The sequence below is a fragment of the Monodon monoceros genome, unplaced genomic scaffold, assembly GCF_005190385.1.
Source record: "Monodon monoceros isolate NGI ecotype Baffin Bay Population unplaced genomic scaffold, NGI_Narwhal_1 Super_Scaffold_12, whole genome shotgun sequence".
Classification (NCBI taxonomy): domain Eukaryota; kingdom Metazoa; phylum Chordata; class Mammalia; order Artiodactyla; family Monodontidae; genus Monodon; species Monodon monoceros.
In genome coordinates, this window is record NW_021703768.1 from 52,202,829 (window position 1) to 52,227,267 (window position 24,439).

General features: G+C 34.7%; 1 protein-coding gene across 1 annotated transcript in view; it reads right to left on the reverse strand.

Annotated features, from left to right (window-relative positions):
- Positions 1–24,439, reverse strand: part of ADAMTS6 (ADAM metallopeptidase with thrombospondin type 1 motif 6) — a 261,001-nt gene that overhangs the window by 35,790 nt on the left and 200,772 nt on the right. Inside the window, exons 18-19 of the mRNA XM_029218816.1 lie at positions 13,252–13,415; positions 12,688–12,826 (exon numbers count right to left, since the gene is read on the reverse strand). Coding sequence (XP_029074649.1) covers positions 12,688–12,826; positions 13,252–13,415 — 303 coding nt within the window. The remainder of the gene's footprint in view (positions 1–12,687; positions 12,827–13,251; positions 13,416–24,439) is intronic.

The window sequence follows — 24,439 nt, forward strand, 5'->3', positions numbered from 1 at the left end:
TCATTCATCCATTCATTCATTCAATAGAGAATAATTACTGAATACAAGGCACTGTACTTCTTATGAGATATTGAGCTAAGTGCTGAGAATTACAAATTGACTTAATTTTGTCATGCCTCTCAGACTTCTTAAAAACTAGAATTTAGGATATTTGGGGGTACATTTCACTTTCATAATTTCAGAATGCTATTTTTTATGAAGTAAAAATTAAAGTCCTTGAATAAGCAGCTGAAATAACTGTATTTTACAAAGATGCATTTTCCTTGTATTCATCTTTTATTAATTTTCTTCTAAAATGTCATATTAGACAGTGTGGTATTTCACACTCGAGAACTGACTGACTATACTAGTAATCTATTCCAAACCTTCCTAAAATGCTGAACTATCTCCCTTCAATAGCACAAATCTCCTTCCAACTTTTACCCCCACACTTGACAGGTTTACAGAATTTTTTTTTTTTTTTATTTTTAAATCAGCAGCAACAGAATAACTCTCTAAACCAATGCACCTAATTGGATGGATTTTTCAACACATACTTTTGGATAAAGGAGAATGCAGCTTTTAGCTTTAGAAAACACAGATCAACTGGAAATAATCTAAACCAAGTCAACAAGAGAAATGATTGAGTTTAGAATCTTTTTATATGATCAACCCTCTTGTACATAGCTTCTTTTAAAGTAATCTGTAAAACATTGCTAAGAAGTTGATTTAAACCTTTCAGGAATAATTACATCCAGTTACACAAAACCACTATGCTTTCAAATCTAAAGATGTATAGTTTATAACCCAAAACATAAAATGTCCGTATGACCAGTCAGTATATGCCTAATCAAAAACAAAATTCTGGTGGCTTAGTGCCCATATCCCCTGGAGATATGCAGGTGTTCTGCAGAATTTAATTGGTCAAACTTAAAATTGCACTAATTATATTTTATTCTTAAACACCTGAAGTTACTGGCATGCAAATTCTATACCCAATTCTGTTTTTAAACGCAATTCCTCTTCCATGCTTAAAAAAAAAAAAACTTTAATGGTTTCATATTACAAAATTTAAGTACAGAGATGCCATTACCAATATATATTTACTTTAAACTCTCTAAAATGGGTGTATCCTGTTTAGAGTCTTTTAATTTGCTTACCATTTTGGTTCTTTGATACCAAAGATGGTTCTTAACACGGAAATATAACTCTTATTTTTAGCCTGGAAGTTTAAATTTGTCAGATCTTATATTTAATTTCTGCTAAAAGTTACAGATGATCTACTTGCCCATCAAAGGTTCTGCTGTCCAATGGGAGGAAGGAGTACCCAACTTGAATCACTGCTCAAGCTACACGTGAAGAAATGGCATTTAGTATTTTGAAGTAGCATACACCATAGGAAAATGAGCAAGAAGTCCACCAAGCTGCGAGTGAGTCCTATATGGAGCCCTTCATTTGTTGTGCTTACTCTAGGAAATGGTGATGGTTCAAGAATATAGGGTCTTTTGCTCAGCAGCTGCAGAGCCAATCCTGAGTGAAGACTTTAGAGACCATTCCTCCTCTTCATTTCTTGCCTCCTTTTCAGTCCCTCTCCTACTCTTCTTATAAGCTGCTCAATGTTCTCATGTCCCATCTCTCTTCTTTCAGATAATTAAATCATTTAATAAGTTCATGTGTAACAATATTTAGCAATTTATTGCTTTTCTCAGGGTAGTTCATCATTTTAAAAGTAGAGAGAGGGCACTTAATGCACAGAAATTACGACCTGAATCTCATTTGAAAGAGTGATATGTATTAAACCAAGAAGGATGTGGGAGAGGTTAAGGGCAAGAGAAAGATCTTCTAGGTCTTCTCAAATCTACTCATAAGAACCAGCATTTCAGTCCTAGATGATTCAATTGGTAAGTGAGCAGTCTGTAACTACATGTAAGTCAGTAAGGGAAAGACAGAAAGGAAAAGTGTAACTTTGGGATTGATGGGCTAATCAACATCTAGATAATTTAACCTAGTGGCAAAGCACATCCTATCTACCCAAGAAACAGTTTTCTGAAGAATAGGGGGGAAAAAGTTAATAAGTCAGAGCTTACAGTACAAATGTGGTTGGTGGCTAAAGCAACAATTTGCTTAACCACAGCATCCAAAGTAGCTAGCAACCAAGACAACACTATATAACCACAGTATACAGAGCATATGGCCAACAACATTAATTTAATCTAAATCTTCAGTGCAGATAGCATCCAGAGAGCAACAAGTGCCAGGAAAAAAATGTCTCTCTGCTCTGCCTTTCATGGCTGGAATCTGGCTGCTGTGCTGTGTGATTATTGGCCAGACATAAGCATTTGTAGGGCAGAGCAAAGCCCATCTGCCTTGGATCTAACAGCTGGCATCAGGGTACCAATCAGCTCCACCCATTTGCTTCCTTCTTCTCAAGAGCCTCCTGCTAGTTTTTATCTCCCAAAGGTTTTCTTTCTCTGCCTTTCCAGCGTCTTCCCTTCTGTCTTAAGCAAAATTAAATGTCCCAAGGAAGCAGGATTAAGAAAAGGAGAATGCAGCTCTAAAAATATTTAGTTTTCTAGAACAACTCTGTTTAGTGATGGTAAGGTAGGGTGGCGCATACATATACTGCGTTTATTTGAAATCACACTATCCCTGGAGGGAATTCTGACTACTCATTATGAATTAACAGTAATCTCTTCCATGGAAAGGTCTAACTTAACTCATTGAATTCCTACTAAGTCTAAGCCATGGGTTTTCATTATCATAAGGGGGAAAATGAGTGAGACAGACTTGACCTCAATGAGATTACATTAATAATGAAGGGAGGGGATAAAGCAAGTACCATTATAATTATATTATGGAACCTACCTTATCTAATAAAACAATGCACTTTCAGATGTAATATTTCTAATTTAATAGTTCCTTCATTTTGTTATGTTGCTGTCTGATTTCTCTTTCCTTTATCCTCATGGATCTTAAGAACTCTTCTCATAGCCAAATGTCTGAGGTAATTCCCTTTCACTTTATCTTGTTACGATATTTTTTTCTCACTCTGACTTCTGTCATGTTTAGTTACTACCTCTTTTTGAGTTCTAGGCAGTTTAGGTAAATGATCTAAGGCAAGTTTTCATTCTCCTTTGTAAAATGAGACCAAAAAATCAGATGATTTCTAATGTTCCTTTCAGATCCAAAATTCTATGAAAGTTGTCTTTTCTTTTTTCCTCCACAATTCAATTGTTCATTTTTCCCCCTTCTAGATCTGCTTTTCCCCTGTCCGGTACAGAATAATAAGTCTGGAAAAGAGGCATTTGTTAGATTCCATTTGGTTCTGCGTCGTGTTTCAGTGTCTCATTTCTTAGCAGTGTGAGGTACATATCAAAGGGGTTAGACATGTCAAGAGGCAGAACACTAACTAGAAATAGGACTTTGTGAGAGACAAGTTTCTTAATATAAAGAATTAACTCATATTATACTAAAAAGGAATTTCCATGAACTTTAGTAGGAGCTTATTTGTTTTGGGTATTTCATTAAACACTTTAGAGGAATGATGCTGGAGTACAAGGAGGTCTTGAGTTTCTTCCATACATTGTGATGGATTTATTACCAATAAGAAGCTTTTCTTTAATTATATATAGAATCCTTTTCTTGGAACCAAAGAGTAAATATTTCATATTTGAATTATAACAAGGATACAATCATAAACAAGCTGTATAGTTTTAAACTAAAATCTTAATTTTGTTTAGATAAAAAATGGGAATAATAATATCATAAGATCCTATAAAATCAGGATGATAATGCTTATCATTACAAGAAGTTTTATTTTTTCCCAAAGTATTTTAGGCATAATACCTTGTAAAGATGCATAGTGTTATGATTGTCAAAAATGAGATTTGGGACAAAATTTCAGTGAAGTGAAACATGACCTGTGACACACAGATCATAAATACAATAGGAAAGCACTTAAACTTTGGTTTCAGCCTTACCCAAGTTTTTCAGTGAGTAAGATGTATCCCAGCCCTATTCATGTTAGAGAAGAATATAATCTCTAAAGCAACAGAAATGAAATGGAAGAGGAAGGAAAACAGCATTAGGAGCGTTTTAGATTAGCACAGATTTCTTGCCCTCAGTTATAAATCTTAACACTAGAGAAAAATGCAAGCCACAATATGCAAGGGTAAACAGTAAAAAATGTCAGGTTATCAAACTAAACTTTCATAATTAAATTTTTTACAAGAAGTTAGAAAGCTTAAATTATATTGAAAATATACAGGAGAATTCAAAGAATTTTTTTAAAAAGTGTATTCTATAGGGGAAGCTACATACTTAAGGAAAAAGATAAATAGAAATAATTATTAGAGACAAATAAAAGAAAAAAACATATTAACTTCTGAAGCATGAACCAGCCAAGAGCATGAGTTTACCTAGAGGAGTAGCCCTCTCAAGGGCATGTTGCATGAGAACCGAGCCAGGTGCAACTGATGGCTACAGAGCATAGGCTTTTGGGAGCTGTGATGTTCACAGGTGCCCTGCTCTGATGCCTGGTACAACTAATCCCATATGTTAAAGGGTACTCTTCCTTCTCAACATTGAAGATGAACTGAAAGAAGGGGATGATAGGAGAGAGTGAACAGGGGAATGCCACAGTCAATGCAATGATAGACTATTGTCTAGTCTTACAGGTATTTTATTTTTCAAAGACCGAAGAGAAAATTACAGAATAATGAACAAAGCTGATGCAAATCTTTATTCCTTGCAAACTCAAGTCACGTTTTACAAGGGACGTGTTATCATTAAAAATATCACAGTGATCTGTTTTACGTCTAAGTTTGGTATATACAGGAACCAAATGTAAAAGGACCCTCATAGTTTCAAACAATAGTACAACCTCACACAGAAAATATCTTTTATAGGGAATTTTTCTTAAAAACTAATTATATAACTATATTTCTTCAAAGGGAAAGAAATGACAATGACTAAAGGGCTTTCAATTATTCAAACTAAAATTTCCATCTGGTATCTTTTACTTAACTCAAAGTAAATTTTGGATAGTAATTCCTAAATTAAAGTGAAGCAAACAATTATAAGATTTGACTTATTAATGTCTATTTTGAAACTTGAAAATCAAGTCTATTTTGAAACTTGAAAAACAATTGAATTTTGTTTTCCTCTGTTCCATTTTGGGACCCCTCCACTTGGAGTTTCTTTCCAATTTAAGTGAATATGTCCTTTATAAGCTGCAATACAAGTGTTAATGGTCAGTTGACCATTATTAGTGATGTTAAATATGTTAGCCATGTTAGAATTAGCAAAGAAATTAAAAGGGCATCTGTGAATATGTAAAGCATTTGCCTTTGTTTTATCTGGTACTTTGAGAGCTATTCTCTTTCAGTCAGATATTAGTACTGGCAAAAAGACTGCATCATATTTTTCTAATAATTACTTTTTTAAATTGTTATTTTAGAATGGACTTACGTACTTTTAAGTGCACAATTATAGTTCTGTTGTATCATTCTTGGAAACAATAAAATATGTAACATTAACATAAAGTGCTTCCATAGAAACAATGTAGAAATATCCAGCTTTCTAAAGGGGCCAGGTAATCTGCATGATAGATTCATTAACATAATTTGAAAAGTCTATTATTAATAAATGGAATAGTGTGGATTATTACATAAACTTGTTAGGTAGTAAACTGCAAGGGAGAATTTGCTATCAGGGGCTCTTTTAAATATATAGTTTCTTTTTCTTTTCTCTCTCTTTTTTCTTTCACTTTAATCACCCACTAACCTGAAACTGAACTAACAGAGACAGAGGAAGGAAGCATATTCAGGAGGGCACATCAGAAGAAATACTTAATACAGATATGAAGGGGAAATTTACATATTACTCAAAACCTCTAGTTTCTTAATGGAAGTGCAGAAGAGTCTCCATTTTTAAACTCTGAACATCACCAGGACCCTGAATAAGGAGTTCATATGCATTTTTTTCCTCTTATGAAATGAAGTTCACCATCTACTGAAAGGAAGTCAGGTGACTAATTTTTATCCAACTTTACTGACACTCATTTGAAATCAAGAGTTCTCAAACTTTCCTGGTTCACAGTACTCTTAGTGTCCCAGTACTTTCTTCACAGCCCTCCCAGGCAGAAAAAAAAAAAAAAATCTGAGTTTCACTTATTATGTAGTTAGGTCCAAACAACTCAATAGTAATAATTTGTATGGTGTATGACCGTGTCACTGTGTTTCTATTGAAAACGTACAATATTCTGCAGTGCCTCTGTGAGTCTGCTGTAGTGTCCTGGGGTGCTATGGGGCATTGTGAAAAATATGGCCCTAAATCAGGAAAATACAAATAGTACTTGGAAACTATGTAAAGCATCTTAAAAATCTTAAAGAGTAGAAACCAGTTTCAATATGTATAAGAATCCAGGTGAGCCAGGTGAAACCACAAAAAGTAAAATAAAAAGAATTTGCCCTAGTTAAAAAGAGGAAAAACATAGAAAATCTTTTTAAAATTTATATGCTACACACACACACACACACACACACACACACACACACACACACACACACCACATTAGGCTTAAGATGCCATCCAGGGAAGAAAAAGAATAACAAACAAACAAACAAAAGAATAACAAATAAAACAAGCATCTTTATAAAATTTGAGCATCAAACACACAATAAAAATTAATTAGGCTATGTAAATGTAAAAGAAAAAGTAATAGCATTCTAAATGGTCAAAGACAGTTGATTAGAAACATTCCTGAAACACTCCATTGTATAAGTAAGAAAAATCTGTGCCCTTTGATCTTCAAACAAAATCAAAATTGCCTCTAAAAATAAACCTGTCTCCCCCTCCCAGTCCTCCATCTAAGCATAGCTTTAGCTTATCTTTTTTTTTACCCCTGAGCTGCTAAGCAATGAATGTTTAGCAGAGAGATGCCTTTGTCAGCAGAAACCTGACCAAATTGGTATGCAATTTTTTGTACAAAGAGAAAGAAAAGCCTAGAAAAAACAGTTTGAAGAAAGTAATCAGAAGTGTCAGTAGAACTGATTGCAGGACGAAGACTGTTTATTTACAGTATAAATGTAAAACTAATACATGAAAATACATATGTATTTCTGACCTTTCTTTGCACAAATAAAGGATCCTTAAGGTTTCTTTCCTAACAGAACAGGTACAACAGTACAGCATCAACTCTCAGTTAATTGGTTTTGGAAGTTTTGCTTTAAAGCCTAAGGGTTGTATTAAATAAGAGGAGGAGCTGCGGGGTGGGGGTGGCGGTTCGGGGAGAAGGGTGGGAGTGGAAGGGGAATGGTTTGAATAGTGGGAAATGAGAGCACATCCAGAAAGATAGGGGAGGAAATTATCATGAATACTGTTGCATTTTGCAAAAATTCATTCCCTAACAAAAACAACAATTTCCTAAAACAATAAAAGGCCTTCTCTGATTACAACTATAAGTCACAAAGAGAAAAAAAAAGTTTGTTATCAGTTTTCACAAATGTTGAATTAAAACAGGGGCCTCATATTCTGACTTGAGTCTAAATTAAAGTTGGTTAAGTACATAACCACTTATTCATTTTAGCTCCCTAAGTACCACAGAAACTTGAAATGAGAAGAAAGAAGTTTGGAAAATCTGTTTAGCACAATTGCACTTGATCTTAGCCAAAAGGCCAAGAAATGATATTTAGCACAATTTCGGTCAGTTTTGAAAGCATTAGTTAGATGCTTATAAATGACCTATCAGGTAAAGAAGAAAGCATGTAAATAAAGTAAACTACAAAAAAGCTTTCTAAAGGCATGTTCAAGGCCAATGGCCACACTAAACAAAATTATGAAATTAATTGGTATTCTACCACTTTTTTCATTTCCTTCTCTGATGTCCCTAGCTACTTTCCCACCCCAGATACTTATACCTAAATCGTTTGCATTCCACTAGTAGCCAACTAATAACAGAGGTGTGAGTTAGTAATGCTCCCAGAGGTATTTGCATCTGAATGTAAATTATTTGAAGACTAAATAAACCTTCAATTAGCCTCAAAGGCAGTACTTCTCAACCGTGGCTACACATTAGAATTACCTAGGGACCTTTTAAAACTCTGACGCCCAGACCATACTCCCAAGCACTTAAATCGGAATCTCTGGGGGCGGGCCCAAGCGTCAAAATTGTTTAAAGTTCCCCAGGTGATTCCAATGTGCAGCCAAAACTGAGAATCATTGCTTTAGGGAAAGCATTTGAAAAAATGAAATTTCAAGCTAGTAAAGGAGAAATTCTTGAGTGGGGAATATATCATGTTGCTCTATTGATGATGTCAACTGATGAAAAAGCTCTCTTCAAGGTAAAGGACCATTTTTATTACAAGAGAAAATGCTACATTAAAAAAAAAAGAAATCACTAGACTTCTAAGTCTTGATTTCAGCGTTACTTCACTTGAGTATTACTGTAAAACAGGAATAACAATAGCAGTGCCTATCTCATGGTGCTATTGAGAATAAGCAAATGAAACAGGGAACCAAAAAATGTTTCATAAACTGTAAAGTTTTATTTGTCATTACACAGCTGAGCTAGAACCATTTATCATTAAAAACACTAGGTGTAATGTGATTACAACTATAATATGGATTATTACCTAAAGGATATGTTAATTTGTTTTAATAGACATTTATTTTATGAAATCTAAGTATCTAGCCCAATGTTTCTTGAAGTATGGTTGCTGAACCAGTATCACCAGCATCACTTGGAAATTTGTTAGAAATGCAAATTCTTGGAGTCTTCCCCAGACCTACCAAATCAGAAACTGGAGGCAGAACGTAGCAATCTTGTTTGAACAAGCTCTCCAGGTGATTCTGATGCACACTACAACTTGAAAACCACACATCTAGCCAAACATCAGTAAAAAGAGAGTATATATAACTAAAATCAAAAGATGAATAAACATCATTTTTTCAATCTTTAAAAGTCACAGTGCAAAGGCATATCAGCATAAATTACTACTTAAAAAAACTCCTAAAGCTTTGTATTTTAAAATAGTACAGTTCTCACTACCTAGCCAAGCTTTATCAATCAACACATTAATCACGAATACAACAGTAGTATATAAATTTAGGAGCCAGATTAATTACAGAGTATAGAAACAAAACTCTAGTGGGAGTAACAATGGTTCAGAAAATAGTCAAGTTTTAATTCTCTCAAAGGAAAAGTCTTAACTGTATCTTAAAAATCACATTTATCCTGAAGACAACACTCCACAGCATCTCAGTGTTCTTATTCAGGCTAAGGAAGTGTGTCAGCACTGACTCAGAGAAAAGACCATTTCTTGGACTGAATCACTAGCAGTGTTTCCTGCAGTCTTAGATTTGTCACTGGGTCTGCTAAGCAACAGAAAAACAATCTCAAAACTTCTTATCTTAAAAGATCTCGTAAGAGAAAATATCAACATTGCTCCCAAACTCAAAGTCCAAAGGTCGTGAGAACATTGAACAGTCTTGTGAGACTGCAATAGAAAGTTCTTTGAGATCTTTCTTGTTCCCTCTTTTTCCATTTTAAAAAGTTTTGGCAGTCTCAAGATACCTAGCACCACTTTGGAAAGATGAGAGTGGAGTATCCCAGTTAAGAACACACATTAGTATTCATCCTTAGTTTCTGGGTGAAAACTGAGAAGAAATGACCTTTTCCTGAAAGATTCCTTAATAACAGATGAAGTTCCATTTACCATTACTGAGCAGATGACTCTGGCTCTCTCTTTGATCAAGATTCCTGAGTCCTAAGGGATTTTCCTTTCCTCAATCCTAAGCCTCCTGTATTTAAAGAACCTTGGGTTAAAAGTGGGGGTATGTGTAGGAAGAATAACTCCAATGATTGATATCTGTACTCTATATTCTAGGAAATATTTCCAACCTATTCAAAGTAAACAAAAGAATATAATCAAAATTATCCTATCTTTCCCTGACAATTGCTTTGCCCCACCTTACAAAAAAAATAACAATTCTAAACTCTCATTTCCCACACTGGAAAGAATGACACAAATGTATAATTGTCAAAATAATTAATTCCTTTTGTTCATTCACTTATCTGTAAGCATTTATTGAGTTCCTAGTATGTTCCAGACATTGTTTTAGATACAAAATGAGTCTAGAAAGATGCATAGACTTCAGTGATGAGGATGTGGATTCTATGTGTCTAGAGTGCTGTTTCAGTTTCTCTGTCAACCAAGACCAGTGGTACTCAAACTTGAGCAAGCATCAGAATCACTTGGAGAACTTGTTAAAACATAGATTTTGGGGCCCCACAAAGAGAGACTCTATTCAGTAGGTCTGAGATGGGGCCCCCAAATTAGCATTCTAATAAATTCTCAGGTGACATTGATGCTGCTGGTTCGGGGACCACACTTTGAGAACCACTTACCAAGAAATGCAGCTCATCACACTATGCCTGCTGATTCTCAAACACTGTACATCTCTCTTCCAAACAAGGCAATGGCCTTAGAAAGGCTTTTTACTCACAACTGAGCAGAATTACAGTTCCCAGAACCACCTCAAATATCTAGGATTGGTAGCTCCAGAAGAGAAGAAAGAAGTATAAAAAATAAAGAGAAAATTCTCTTTCCAGGGGATTTGCTCCCTCCTTGTTTTTCTTTTGTTTTATGCTCCATCACAAGAAATCACTCTTCTATTATGATTTCTCAATACAAGTGTTATGGAAAAGAATAACACACATTCAGGTTTTTCATACTTCTTTACTTTAATAAAATCATAGTTTTTCTTCTAAATTCAGTTCTCTTGGCCTTCTCCCCCACCCCTTTTTTGTTGGACTATCCACTTTCTGAACGAAGAATAGAGTTAGAAGGAACACTGAGAATTCACTTAATCCCTCCTTGGCCTCAGACAAGACTGAATCTAAACCATCCCCAAATATAGCAATTTTCAGTACAAAGATGAACAGGCACTAAGAACCTCCCATTCAACATTCTGTCACATACTTGAAGATACTATCATAATATACTTTCCCTCAGCCTTCTCTTCTCCAAGCTAATCAACCTCGACATTTAGACTACTTCATTAGATTTCCTGAACTTTAAATTATTTTGATTCTTTAATAAGTTTATCCCACCTTACCTCAGGGCCTGAATTATGTATTTATTGTTATCATTAAGACTTCTTTTTGGTATGTGAAAAGGGGAAAGTTAAGTTATAGATTAAATAAAAAGGAATTTAATTGGAACAAAGAAATATATATATATAAATGCCACTATAATATAATATAATGGCATTCACTTGAACAATTAATTTCAAATATCCTTTATTTTGTTAAAAGAAATAGTAAAGCCCTATAGTTTTTAAAACTTTATAAATCACCAGCCATTTTATACATAAAACGGATGGGAGTTAGAGATCTTTTTAAATATGCCACAGATTACACATAACCATGTTTCATGACACTTCACACAGGAGGAAAACATTATTATTGTTCATTTGCTTTTTTTTTGCATAGTGTTTACTACTTAAGTTGGAGTTTATCCATGATTTAATTTTGTATGAGTCTAAAATTACTGAATGTATTATTGTGATTATTCACTTCTGTGAAAATAATTTCTCTGATTCAAGCTTTGAGAATCAGAAGTGTTTAGAGAGTCAGTGAGTACAGGACAAGATAGGATGAAGTCCATGTAAATCATGTGTTTCTGAGCGGTTCAGAAAGGAAAAATAGGTAATACTTTGGAATACGGGGTAAAATGGGATGATTCACTTTAGTTCCATCTCTCCCATTCTAAATATCACTATTCAAAATTTAATCTTTGCTTTCGGAATGGTGAGGTGCTCTAGTCCAGCACAGGCCTGAGGGATAGGTTTTGTCTCCTTGCCTATTGGGACCAAGGTGTACGGTGGAGGCGATGCATTTAGTCTCCAGAGAGAAGGAAGATGCTGCTTGCACAGCACTTCTACTCACCAGTCCATGCAGCAGCAAGGGTGTTGGCTTTGAAGGAAGCCAACTGTCCTGCTCTCCCAGCCAGAGGTAAAGAATTGCATTGGTGGCCACTAGAGGGAGGAGGATTAGGAATAGAGTAAATTGTGGGGAAAAGGCACCCATGAAAAACGCACATGGGACAACCAACACATCACCAACCACCGCCTAGCAGCTACCTCTCTGAGGGACTATCATGGGGTCTGCAAACACCATTAACCCAGAGACCCAGACACCAGTAATTATTGTAGTATCCCAGTATATAGCCCCTTAACTTGGATGGCTGCAGAAGGGAGTTTGAATAGTATTGTGGGAAACATACAAGCACACAAACACAAACACACAAGCACACAGACATACATTCTCATCCCCCATTACAAGACGTTACATCTGTGCCGTCTGATTCTTGCTCATTTTCTTATTTAAAACTCTTGATGTTCTTTACCAAGAATGTGTTCACGAAAAGCAAACAGCCCACCTTCAAGATAGTCTTGGGAGAAGCACCAGCAGAGACACTCATTGTGCCAAGATGTATTTTACCAACAAATCTGTACAAATTACATGAGGTTAAAAACAAACGGAATATAATATAATTAAAGCAAAGTTTCTTTTGCTAAATTACAGCTTGAAGCAAACCTGCAAGAAATATTTCCAATTAGCTTCTTTAGCAAACACAAAGCACAGCTCAGAATGTTTTGCTTTCCATCCTGCCCTCTGGGTGGGCTGCCTAGTGGGTGTCTTACCTCCAGCACAAGTAGCTGAGCATTCTGACCAAGGCTGATGATTCCATGTAAAGCCAACTTCATTGTCTCCACTGCCCGTCCGGGTGATGGGAACGTTGAATTTATACCTAATTCCCAAATTCTGTTCCTGAAGCAGAACCTGACATTGAAAACAACTGGTGAAGATAATTAAAATACAATGAGCCTTTATTCAGATATTTACTATTTCTTTTGAAGAAGAAAATGTCATAATCTAAGTCTTAAGGGAAATTTAAGACAACTTTTAGAACACATGCAGTTATACTGAATTTTCTACTTCCATTTTCATGGGTAATTTGGAGCCATTTCTCTCATTTGCCTTATTTGGTTATAAAAATATTGTTCAAGCAGGCATTGAAAAGATCAGTCATATGGAAAGAGCACTATGGTCTTAACTTTACACAGACTTTTACACCCTTGGGCATACCATTTTACCTTTATTTACTTTAATTTCACCACTTTAATTTCAGATGATAAAGCCTGCCCCTTCCTACTTCACAGGGCAGATTACAAAGATTAGAAATGAAGTGGCAAAGGCATATTTACCATGACAATGAGATTTTCTGAGGTGGGACCTAAAGCTTCTAAGGATTCTGGTTCGTCCGTTGGCCTCTTATAGTGAAAAGCTGTCCCAGCAACATCAAACTTCCTAGGCCAGTCAATAGTCCAGGCACCATTAATATAGTAATCATCCCCTTCAGATTTTAAAGCTAAAAAAAAAAAAAAATCACTACCTAAAAATGTGAAACTTCATTTACCACAATGTCACTCATTAATCATTGCACTGAAGTGTACAATGAATATCTATTTCCATTTCGAGACGGGAATCTTTTTTTTTTTTTACAGACAACACCAACAATTTATTTTTTGTTACTTAGATATACATTGTGAAGTGATTTCTAATGAGGTGCCAGGAATTCTACCACAGAAACAGAAATATTTAGTAATCTCCAGCCACCGTTGGTAGAAATTCAGTAAGTACATTCTTTCTCATAGATAATGATGCTATATAATTTGGTAAAGTAGAAGTGCTATGATTCACCTGCCAGTGAATTAGTGTCTCAGAAAATACCAAAAAATGCATATTAGATTATTCAAAGTCAATAAAAGTTTTCCCACAAGAAAACATCAGACTCAGACAACTTTGTACAGAGTAGTTCTACCACACATTCAAGGAAAAAATAATTTCAGTTTTTCACAAAACTCTTCCAAGAGGATAGAGAAAGAGAATACGTCCAATCTCATTTTATGAGCCCAGCATTTTCATGTTCAAACCTGGCCAGTCAAATAAATAAAAATTATGCAACAACAGCATTCTTGAACAAACATGCAAAATGTAAGTAATTAAATAAAATATTAGCAATTGGCATAAAGTAATATAGAAGTTAAAACATCAGAAGTAAGGTAAGCTCATCCCAGGATTGCAATGCTGGTTTAAAAATAGAAAATCAATTAACATACTTTTTCATATTATTAAAGGAAGAAAGGCAGATGATTACCTTAACAGATGCAGAAAAAGCATTTTAAAAAGTTCAATATTCATATATGATTTAAAAGAAATTTTAGTAAACTAGGAAAGCGTGAAACTTCATTAATTTTATAAAAGGCAAACAAAAACACTCAAACAAAAATGTATAGTAAACATCAAACCTAAAGATGTAATGTTGAAGGCATTTTCTTTAAGATCAGGAAAAAGTTAAGGATGCCTGTTACCATCACTTTTATTCAGCCATTGACTGTGGGATCTAGCTAGTGTAACAGAGTAGAAAAAAAAGAAATAAAGGCAATGAGGAAGGAAAAGAAGAGCCAAAAGACTCAGTTTTTTTTTTTTGCAGATGATATAATTTTCATCTTAATGTAAAAAATCTAAAAGAAATTATAGAAAAATAAGACATTTAATAAGAAAGTTTGGCAAGTTTTGATATAAAAATCAATATATGAAAGTCAGTTGTATTACTACATCAGGAAGGGCAGTTATAAAGCAGTTTTAAATAAGGACATTCTCAGTGGCAACGAAAAATATAAAAATACTTAGTAATAATTCTATCAAAAGGCAGGCAAACCCTTAGTGGAGTTAATTATGAAATTTTAATAAAAATCATCAAGGATGATCTAAACAAGTGGAGAGAAATAACCTGTTCTTGTAAAGACTCAATTTTGCCTGTATTAAGCTATAGATTTAGTGACTTTCAATAAAAATTCCCAAATGGTTGTAGAGAGCACTGTGGTGCTGCAGGGCCTGGTAGCACTTATCAGCAGGAGGTGGAAGCGGGGAGAAGAGGAAGGGATCAAAAGTTCACAGAAGTGGACATTCAAAAGTGGATATAGCATATAAGGCAAAAACCCTATCAGTTGACTATATTCTACACAAGGGCCTGAAAGACCTTCCACTTATTAGAACAATAAAGAACGTGCTGGGGCTTCCTTGGTGGTGCAGTGGTCAAGAATCTGCCTGCCAATGCAAGGGACACAGGCCCGAGCCCCGGCCCGGGAAGATCCCACATGCCGTGGAGCAACTAAGCCCGTGCACCACAACTGCTGAGCCTGTGCTCTAGAGCCTACGAGCCACAACTACTGAGCCCACATGCCACAACTGCTGAGCCTGTGCTCCAGATATGTATCTAATAACATATTACAGCAATCTAATAGCATATTAGAATTGGCCCCGCACCGCAATGAAGAGTAGCCCCCGCTCACTGCAACTAGAGAAAGCCAGCACACAGCAACGAACCCCCAACACAGCCAAAAATAAATAAATAAATAAATAAATAAATAAATAAATAAATAAAAGAATGTGCTGGTGAGACAGGCACCAGCATCACTGAGACGCTCTTCTCTTTAAGCTTGGAACTGTCATTACAGAACTGGGCTCGCAGACAGCAATGGGGATGATCCCAACATACTAGAGGCCAGGAAGTATGGCGTAACCATTAGAATGGAGGTGGGTACAGTTATCAAAAACAATAACAAATTAGCATGGCAGTCAGGAGTAGTCATGGAGATATTTAACAGAATATAGTCTTCCAAGGGGCCCAAGAGATGGGCACTTTTCTGATCCAGACCCACTGAGCTTAAGCAGAGGCTGGGTGACCAGAAGATAGGATCCTACAACATCACAACACCACAGCACTCAGTGGTAATTTTTCCTTGCCTTTCCTCAAAGGACGTAAAAGCCATTACCAGCAGGGAAAGGGAAAATCCAAATATACCGAGGACTGCTGGGCACAGGGACTGAGTTGACCTGAAGTGGCAAATGGTGCCCCTTGTTTAGGATAAGACCACGTAGAAGTAAAGTAATAAAAGGAATTTTGACCCAGGTCCAGCTCACAGAGTGTCCACTGAGTCCATGAATCCAGTCAGTGGTCATTTCTCTCAGACCTGAATTTAAAATGGAAACAGGGGACTTTGCTGGTGGCGCAGTGGTTGAGGGTCCGCCTGCCGATGCAGGGGACATGGGTTCGTGCCCCGGTCCAGGAAGATCCCACATGCCACGGAGCAGCTAGGCCCGTAAGCCATGGCCGCTGAGCCTGCGTGTCCGGAGCCTATGCTCCGCAACGGGAGAGGCCACAACAGTGAGAGGCCCGCGTACCGCAAAAAAAATAAAATAAAATAAAATAAAAATAAAATGGAAACAGTATACTTGGTAGCTGGCATAACCTTCACATTTATCTCTTGATCTGTAAAATAACACCTATCTCAGTGGGGAAGACCAGGTTGAAGTCTCTGAAACTTCTCTCCTTCCCCCAGCTAAAACAGTAAACTACAAACAACATTGCATCTTGGAGTGGGGGCGGGGGTGTGTATGTGTGGATTGCCAGAGATGAATGCTACCCATAAGGTCTTAAAGTGTGCAAGGGTGGTGGTCTCTACCATATACCTATTTACTTCACTTGTGTGGTCCCTACAGAAACTAGATAGTTCTTTTTGGATGATAGTAGTCTGTTGCAAACTCAACCAAGGGGTACTGTTGCTGTGCTGGATGTAGAGATGGGATTCTTGACCATTTTCTTAAACACAAATTAAAATAGTAATTTTCCATGTGAATGTCAAGAAGATATTATGTATTTATAATGTTATTGATAGAAAGGAATGAAAGGCTTATCTATAGGAATAAAAATGTGGAACTAGCAAGGGAAATTATGACTAAAGGAATAACTGGGGATGGAGGTGGGGTTAGAGAGCAGATTTTCCTGTCCAAATAATAAAACAGTAATTATACAAATATGGGGTGGGAACAACCTGTGGTATGGCACACAGATGGACAGAACAATAGAACAAAATGGACAGTTAAGAAATAAACAAAAGTACATATGGGAATTAATATATAACAAAGGAAGCACCCTAAATTAGTAAAGGAAAGATAACAAGAAATGGAACTAAGACAAAAGACTAGCTTTTTGGCAAAAAAAAAATGCTGAATTTGTCTCATTATATAAGAATAGATACCACAAATCCATTCCTAGGTATATATCCTAAAGAAGTGAAAATAGGTACTCAAACAAATATATGTACACACATGTTCATAGTAGCACTATTCCCAATAGCCAAAGGTAGAAACAACCAAATGTTCATCAATGGATGACTGGATAAACAAACTGGGGTATATACAATACAATGGAATAATAACATTCAGCTATAAAAAAGAATGAAGAACTGTACATGCTTCAATGAGGATAAGACTAAAAAAAAATTACACTGAGTGGAAGAGGCTGAGGCTAGACATAAAAGGTCACATATTTTATGCATCTATTCATAAGAAATATCTAGAAAAGGTAAATCTATAGGGACAAACAGCAGGTTGGTGGTTGCCAGGGGCTGGGGAATGGGAAGTAACTGCTTAATGGACACCGGGTTCCTTTTGGGGTGATGAAAATATTTTGGAATGTACTAAATACCAGTACGCTGTTCACTTTAAAAATGTTTGAATTCTATGTTATTTGGATATTACCTCAATAAAAACAAAGTTTAAAAAAAAGAGAGAAAAGAATAAATGCCAGATGGGTAAATATTTAAATGTAAACATAGTTAAATCATAAAATGGTAGGAGAAAATGTAAGAGTACTTTTTAAAAAATAATATTGGGGTATTGAAAAGCTTTTCTAAGCATGACCAAAACCTCAGAAAGTATAAAGAAAAAGATTAGTAGATATGCATGCATAATTTTTTAAACCTCTATAGGAAAAAACATATAAAAAAGTTTAAAAATATGTGATAGAAAAAGGGTTATTAGCACTACTATACAAAAACTTCTATAAATAAATGAGTGATAATTTTGATAATGATTATCATGCTTTGACAGTGACAAACACGTCAGTTTAATTTTTGTGTTAGTATGCTAGCTTCTTCAAAAACTTTATCAGGCCAGATAAACAAGCAGGCCCAAAGGACTAAAAGGGTCATGATGCAGAGAGTCTCTGACTCTCTGGACCTCTGCCACTTGTTCTTAAGAGTATAGACCATTTTCATTCCCCCCACCCCCATCTGCCTGGCAAATATATCTGTACTTTCTTGACTTCACGTATGTTATAAAACTCATTTGATTGTCAAAAATAAATCTAATTAATCTTTTGAGATAAGAACATGTTAATGAAATTTAAGGATTATTTAGTCTTAAATTTGTCTTGTATTTAAAATTTTTTATTTTCAACTCTCACAGTAATTCTGTCTCATTTGAAACATCAAAATTACTTGGTTATATAGGACATCTGAGCCTGTATCACACGAAACAGTAAAAACAAAAATAAAAACAAAACCTCTAGCAGCTTTGAATTCTCCTTCAATTTAAGCTCTCACTTTCCATTTTCCCATCTACTCACTTAAGCAATCCTAACTCACCTTTGCTGGTACCATAACGTAGTTCAGAAAAACACCAAACATTTAAGAAGGACTGAATAAGAATTTACTAAGGGAGGAGGATGTGGCATTATGGACAAAGAATTATCAAAGGGAAAACATCTGATGTCTTATTTTTGTTTTGATTCTTGCTGATGCAGAAAAGAATCTAAAATTATGGTATAAAAATAAAGGAGTCTTCCTAAATAAAGGAAGGAAGAGCCTGATGATACTGGTATTCTACCTAAAGATGCATTCTAGATATAGTCTTATTTTTAAAAGACTTAAGGAAAAACAGGTGGTATTTTAAGGGGAATAAGAACTCAACCAGATTTCATAAGGGTCTCTGCAGAGTCTAAATCTGTCTCAAGGGATCAAACATCAAATAAACAGAATTTCCACTTCTTTACAGAGGAAATAACTGGGATTGGACTTGCCCTCCAATTATAAATAACTAGAAAACTCACAAAATATATGAATCAGCTGTTTTTAGACATTGGCCAGGACTGTGCAGGACTGTGACACAGGCAAAAAGGAACACAAGGTGAGTCATATAATCTCCCTAGCTTCCTGCCTGGAGGCACTTTCTGTCAGTGTAGACCATGAGAACCCAAGCAGAGGATGGTGGTCTCACTGAGTTAAGGAGACAGAGATCAGAAACTGGGAAGGCTAAGATACTTGGAATTTGCAGAACCAGAGAATTAGAGTAAAAGGAGGGAATCTGTTGCTGAATAGTAATCCATGTATGCATAGGATAAAATTCCATGAAGCCAGGCCAAAAAAACCCACCAAAAAACAAACAAACAGAAACGAAAACAAAAAACTAGATAACCACAAGCAGAAAAATTTCTAGAGAAAGAATTCAGAGAGTTTCAACCACTAGGGCATTCAGCAGAGAATCATGCCTTTTTAGTAGGGCTGAGCAACTCTAGAATTAAGGCTACTCTGGACTCACCTAAACAAAGCTCAAATACAAGCCTCAAAGATATCAAGCTCATCAACAAGTTAGTTAACACTCTTTAAAGGATAAAACAACAACAACAGCAAAATCCAGACTCTCAATAAAAATATATTCACAATGTACAACATCCAATGAAAAATTACTACAACTGGCAAGAAAGGGGAAGATATGGTACAAACCATGAAGAAAGCCAAGTAAAAGCAACAGACTCAGAAATGACAGAAATTATGGAATTAGCAGAAAATAACTTTCAAACAGCTATTACAAATATACTCAAGGATTTTAAAGGAAAACAAATATAATGAGAAAAAACTGGAAGATATATACAGATGGATGCTCAGATCTACACAAAGAAAGTATGCCAGATACAATAAATATGTAGGTAAATAGAAAATAATTTTTCTTATTTTTAAATTTTTAAAAAGGATAACTGACTCTTTAAAACAAAAATAATAACAATGTATTGTAGGGTTTATAACATATGAAAAAGTAAAATGTGTTTTTAAAAAATAGCACAAAGGATGGAAGAAGACAATGGAAATAAACTGTTACAAGCATCTTGCATTATACATAAATGGTATAATATTATTTGAAGGTATATTGTGATAAATTAAAGATGCATTTTGTAAACTCTAGAGCAACCACTAATTAAATAGAAAAAAGAAGTATAGCTAATAAGCCATTAGTAGAGTCCAAATGGAATACTATAAAACACTTGATAAACCTAAAAGAAGACATAAAAGGAGAATAAAGGGAAAAATACACGGAACAAATAGAAAAACAGCACAATGGTAGACTTAAACCCAATGATTTTAACAATTACATTAAATATAAATGATCCAGACGTGGAGCTGACAAACTATGGTCCACCACCTGTTTTGTAAATAAAGTTTATTGTAACACCAGTCATACCCATTTATTTATGTATTATCTGTATCTGCTTTCACACTACAATAGTAGAACTTAATAGCTGAGATAGAGACTTCATGTCCTGTAAAGCTGAAAATATTTACCATCTGTGCCTTTACAGAAAAAGTTTGGCAAGCCCCCCATTTAGAGACTGTAATTGAAAAAGCAAAGATGCTTAGATACAATAAGAAATCAGAGTCAAACTACATGTTGTCTAAAAGAAACATATTTAAAGTTCAGAAACACCTACATGTGAAAAGTGGATGGATGGAAAAGAATTTACTATGCAAGCACTAATCAGAAGAAATCTGGGTGGCTAGATTAGTATCAGTCAAAATAGATGAGGGTCAAAGAATATCATCAGAAATAAAGAGCAACATAGGATAATTATAAAATGCTCAATACATCAAGAAAATCTAACAATCTTAAATGTCTATACACCTAACAACAAACTCTGAAAATAAATGAAGCAAAACCTTACAACTAATGGGAGAAATAAACAAATCCACAATTCTAGTTGGAGATTTCAACATGATTCTTTCAATATTTGCTGAAACAAGGAGGCAGAAAATAAATAAAAATGTAGAAGACTTGAACAAAACTGTCAACCAATTTAATCTAATTGACATTTATGGAATACTAAACCCAATACCACCATAATATACATTCTTCTCAAGTGCACATGGAACATTCACTAAGAGATACCATATTCTGGGCCATAAAAACACACCTCAACAAAAGAACTAAAATCATACAAAGTACCTTATCTGTCCATAATGGAATTAAGAAAAACCCCCAAATATTTGGAAACTGAATAATACCTTCTAAGCCATGCGTCATATGGTAAATAAAATATTTTAAATTGAGTGTTGGGAAAAAAAACTATCAAATATATGGGATGAAGTTAAAGCAACGCTTAGAGGGAAATTTATAGTGCAAAATGCCTATTTTAGGTTAGAAAAAAGATCTTTAAGATCAATAATCTAAGCTTCTATCTTGAGAAGCTAGAAAAATAACAAATTAAACACAAAGTGAATAGCAAAAAGGAAAAAATAAAGAGAAGAGTGGGAATCGATGTACTGGAAAATGGAGAAATAATAGAAAAGTCATTTAAATCAAAAGCTTGTTCTTTGAAATGATCAATAAGGTTAATAAACACCTCACTAGAACAATCAAGAAAAAGAAGATACAAATCACCAATGTGAGGAATGAGAGAAGAGCCATCACTACAGATCCTACAGGCATTCAAACAGAATAAGGGAATATTATGCACAAAATTATGCCAATGAATTCAACAATTTTATATCTATTACAGAAACTGAATTTTTCATTAAAAACTTCCCACAAAGAAAACTCCAGCCCAGATGGCTTCACAGTTGAATTCTATCAAACATTAAGAAATAATACCAATTTTACCCAGACTTTTTCAGAAAATAGAGAAGAAAGGAATATTTCCCAACCAACTTTATGAGGACAGGTTTATCCTAATATAAAAACCAACAAAGATGTTATAAGAAAAGACTACAGACCAATATCCCACATGAACATAGATGCAAATATTCTTAACAGAATATTAGTAAATCAATTGTAACAATATATATGAAGGATAATAAATTTATGACAAAGTGATTTTTATTCCAAGAATGCTAGATTGATTTAACATTTGAAAACCAATCAATGCATTTACTATATTAACAGGAAAGGGAGGAAAAAAAATAACACATGATCATGCAGTAAACCTCAAAACCTATTCATGAAGAAAACTCTCAAAACTAGAAACAGAAGGGAACTTCCTCAACCTGATAAAGGGCATCTACATAAATCTTCTAGCTAACATTATATTTAGTGGTTAAAAAAAAACAAACAAAAAACCCCCAAAAACTGAATTCTTTCCCTTTAAGATAAGCAACAATGAAAGGCTGTCCAGCCTCCTCACTTCTATTCAACATTGTACTGAAGGTCCTGATCACTATTATAAGGCAAGAAAAACAATATAAAAGACATAAATATTGGAAAGATAGAAGTAAAACTGCCTTTGTTGAAGGATGACATGATAATCTATGTTGAAAATCCTAAGAAATGTACAAAGCAACTATCAGAACTAATACATGAGTATAACCAGGACACAGGACATGAGGTCAATACAAAAATAAATCAATTGCTGTATAACTGACAATTCAAATATGAGATTAAAATATCAATATCATTTACAATAACATCAAAAAGCATGAAATATTTAGTGATAGATTTTTAAAAAATCTATATGTGCAAGATGTGTACACTGAAACATAAGCATTATTGAACAAATGTAAAGACTTAAATAAATATACAGGTAAGTCTTTTCACGTATTGGAAGACAATATTTTTAAGATGTCAATTCTCCCCAAATTGATCTATAGATTCCAAATAATCTCTTTTTGTAGAAATTGACAAGCTGATTCTAAAATGTATATAGAAATGTAAGGGACCTAGAAAAACAAAAATAATTTTGAGAAAGAGGAACAAATTTGAGGACATAATGCTTCCTATTTTCAAGACCTAATGGAAATCTCTATTAATCAACACAGTGTGGTTTTGGTTTAAGGACAGACATACGGAACAATGGGAGGGAACAGAAATAGACCCATACATTCATGTGCAATTGATCTCTAACACAAATGTCAAGGTAATTCAATGGGGGAAATAACATTCTTGAACAAAGGGTGCTATAGTAATTGAATATCCATGTGAAAATAACTGAATTTCAATCCTTACTTTATACCTTACATAAAAACTCAAAATGGACCATATATCTAAATGTAAAAGCTAAACCCATAATTTCTCTAAGACACATTGAAGACAATCTTTGCAATCCTGGGGTAGGCAAAATTTCTAAGATAGGATGTGAAAGCACAAACTATAAAAAAATTAATACATTAGATTTCATCAGAATTAAAAGACACCATTAAGAACAGAAATAAACAAGCCACAGATTAGAAGAAAATATTCATAAAACATATATTTGAACAAGACATAACTAGAATATATAAAGAACTCAGAACTTTATAAAAAGAAAAAATGTAAAAATAGACAAAATATTTGTTTAGACATTTTACAAAAAAAAATATCTACATGGGTAGAGTTAAAAAGACTGACAATACCAAGTACTGACAGGATGTAGAGCAACTGGAACTCTTTTACATTACTGGTAGAAATATAAATGATACAATCACTTTGGAAAACACTTAATTTAATTAATTTCTTATAAAGTTAAACATGTACTTATCATATGACCCAGTGATTTCACTCCTAGGCTTTTTATCCAGGAGAAACAAAAACATATGCCTGCACAAAACTTGTCTATGAATGTTCAAAGAAGCTTTATTCATAATAGTTGAAGACTGACAATGACCCAGATATCCATCAACAAGTGAGTGGATAAATAAATTATGGTATATCCAAACAATGGAATACTATTTGGCAATAAAAAGGAATGAACTTCAGATACACTCAACAATATAGATGAATCTCAAAAACATTATGTTATGAATGAAAAAAAAGCCAGATATAAGAGTGCATACTATATGATCCTATTTATGTGAAATTCCAGAATAAATAAAAGTAAAATAATAAAATGTCAGAAAAGAGATCAATGTTTTCTGAGGCTAAGGCTAGGGGGACTTGACTGCAAAGGGTAATGAGAGAATGTTTTGGAGTCACAGAAATGTTCTACATCTTGGTTGTGGTATTTATATGTATATGTATATCTATATCTATATATAGAGAGATACAGATAAAATTGTAAATACTTTGTGAACTATACACTTATAATGGATGCATTTTATTATATGTAAATTATACCTCATTAAAATTGATTTTAAAAAATCAACTATGGGGTTTCCCTTGTGGCGCAGTGGTTGAGAGTCTGCCTGCCGAAGCAGGGGACACGGGTTCGTGCCCCAGTCTGGGAAGATCCCACATGCCGCGGAGCGGCTGGGCCCGTGAGCCATGGCCGCTGAGCCTGCGCATCTGGAGCCTGTGCTCCACAACGGG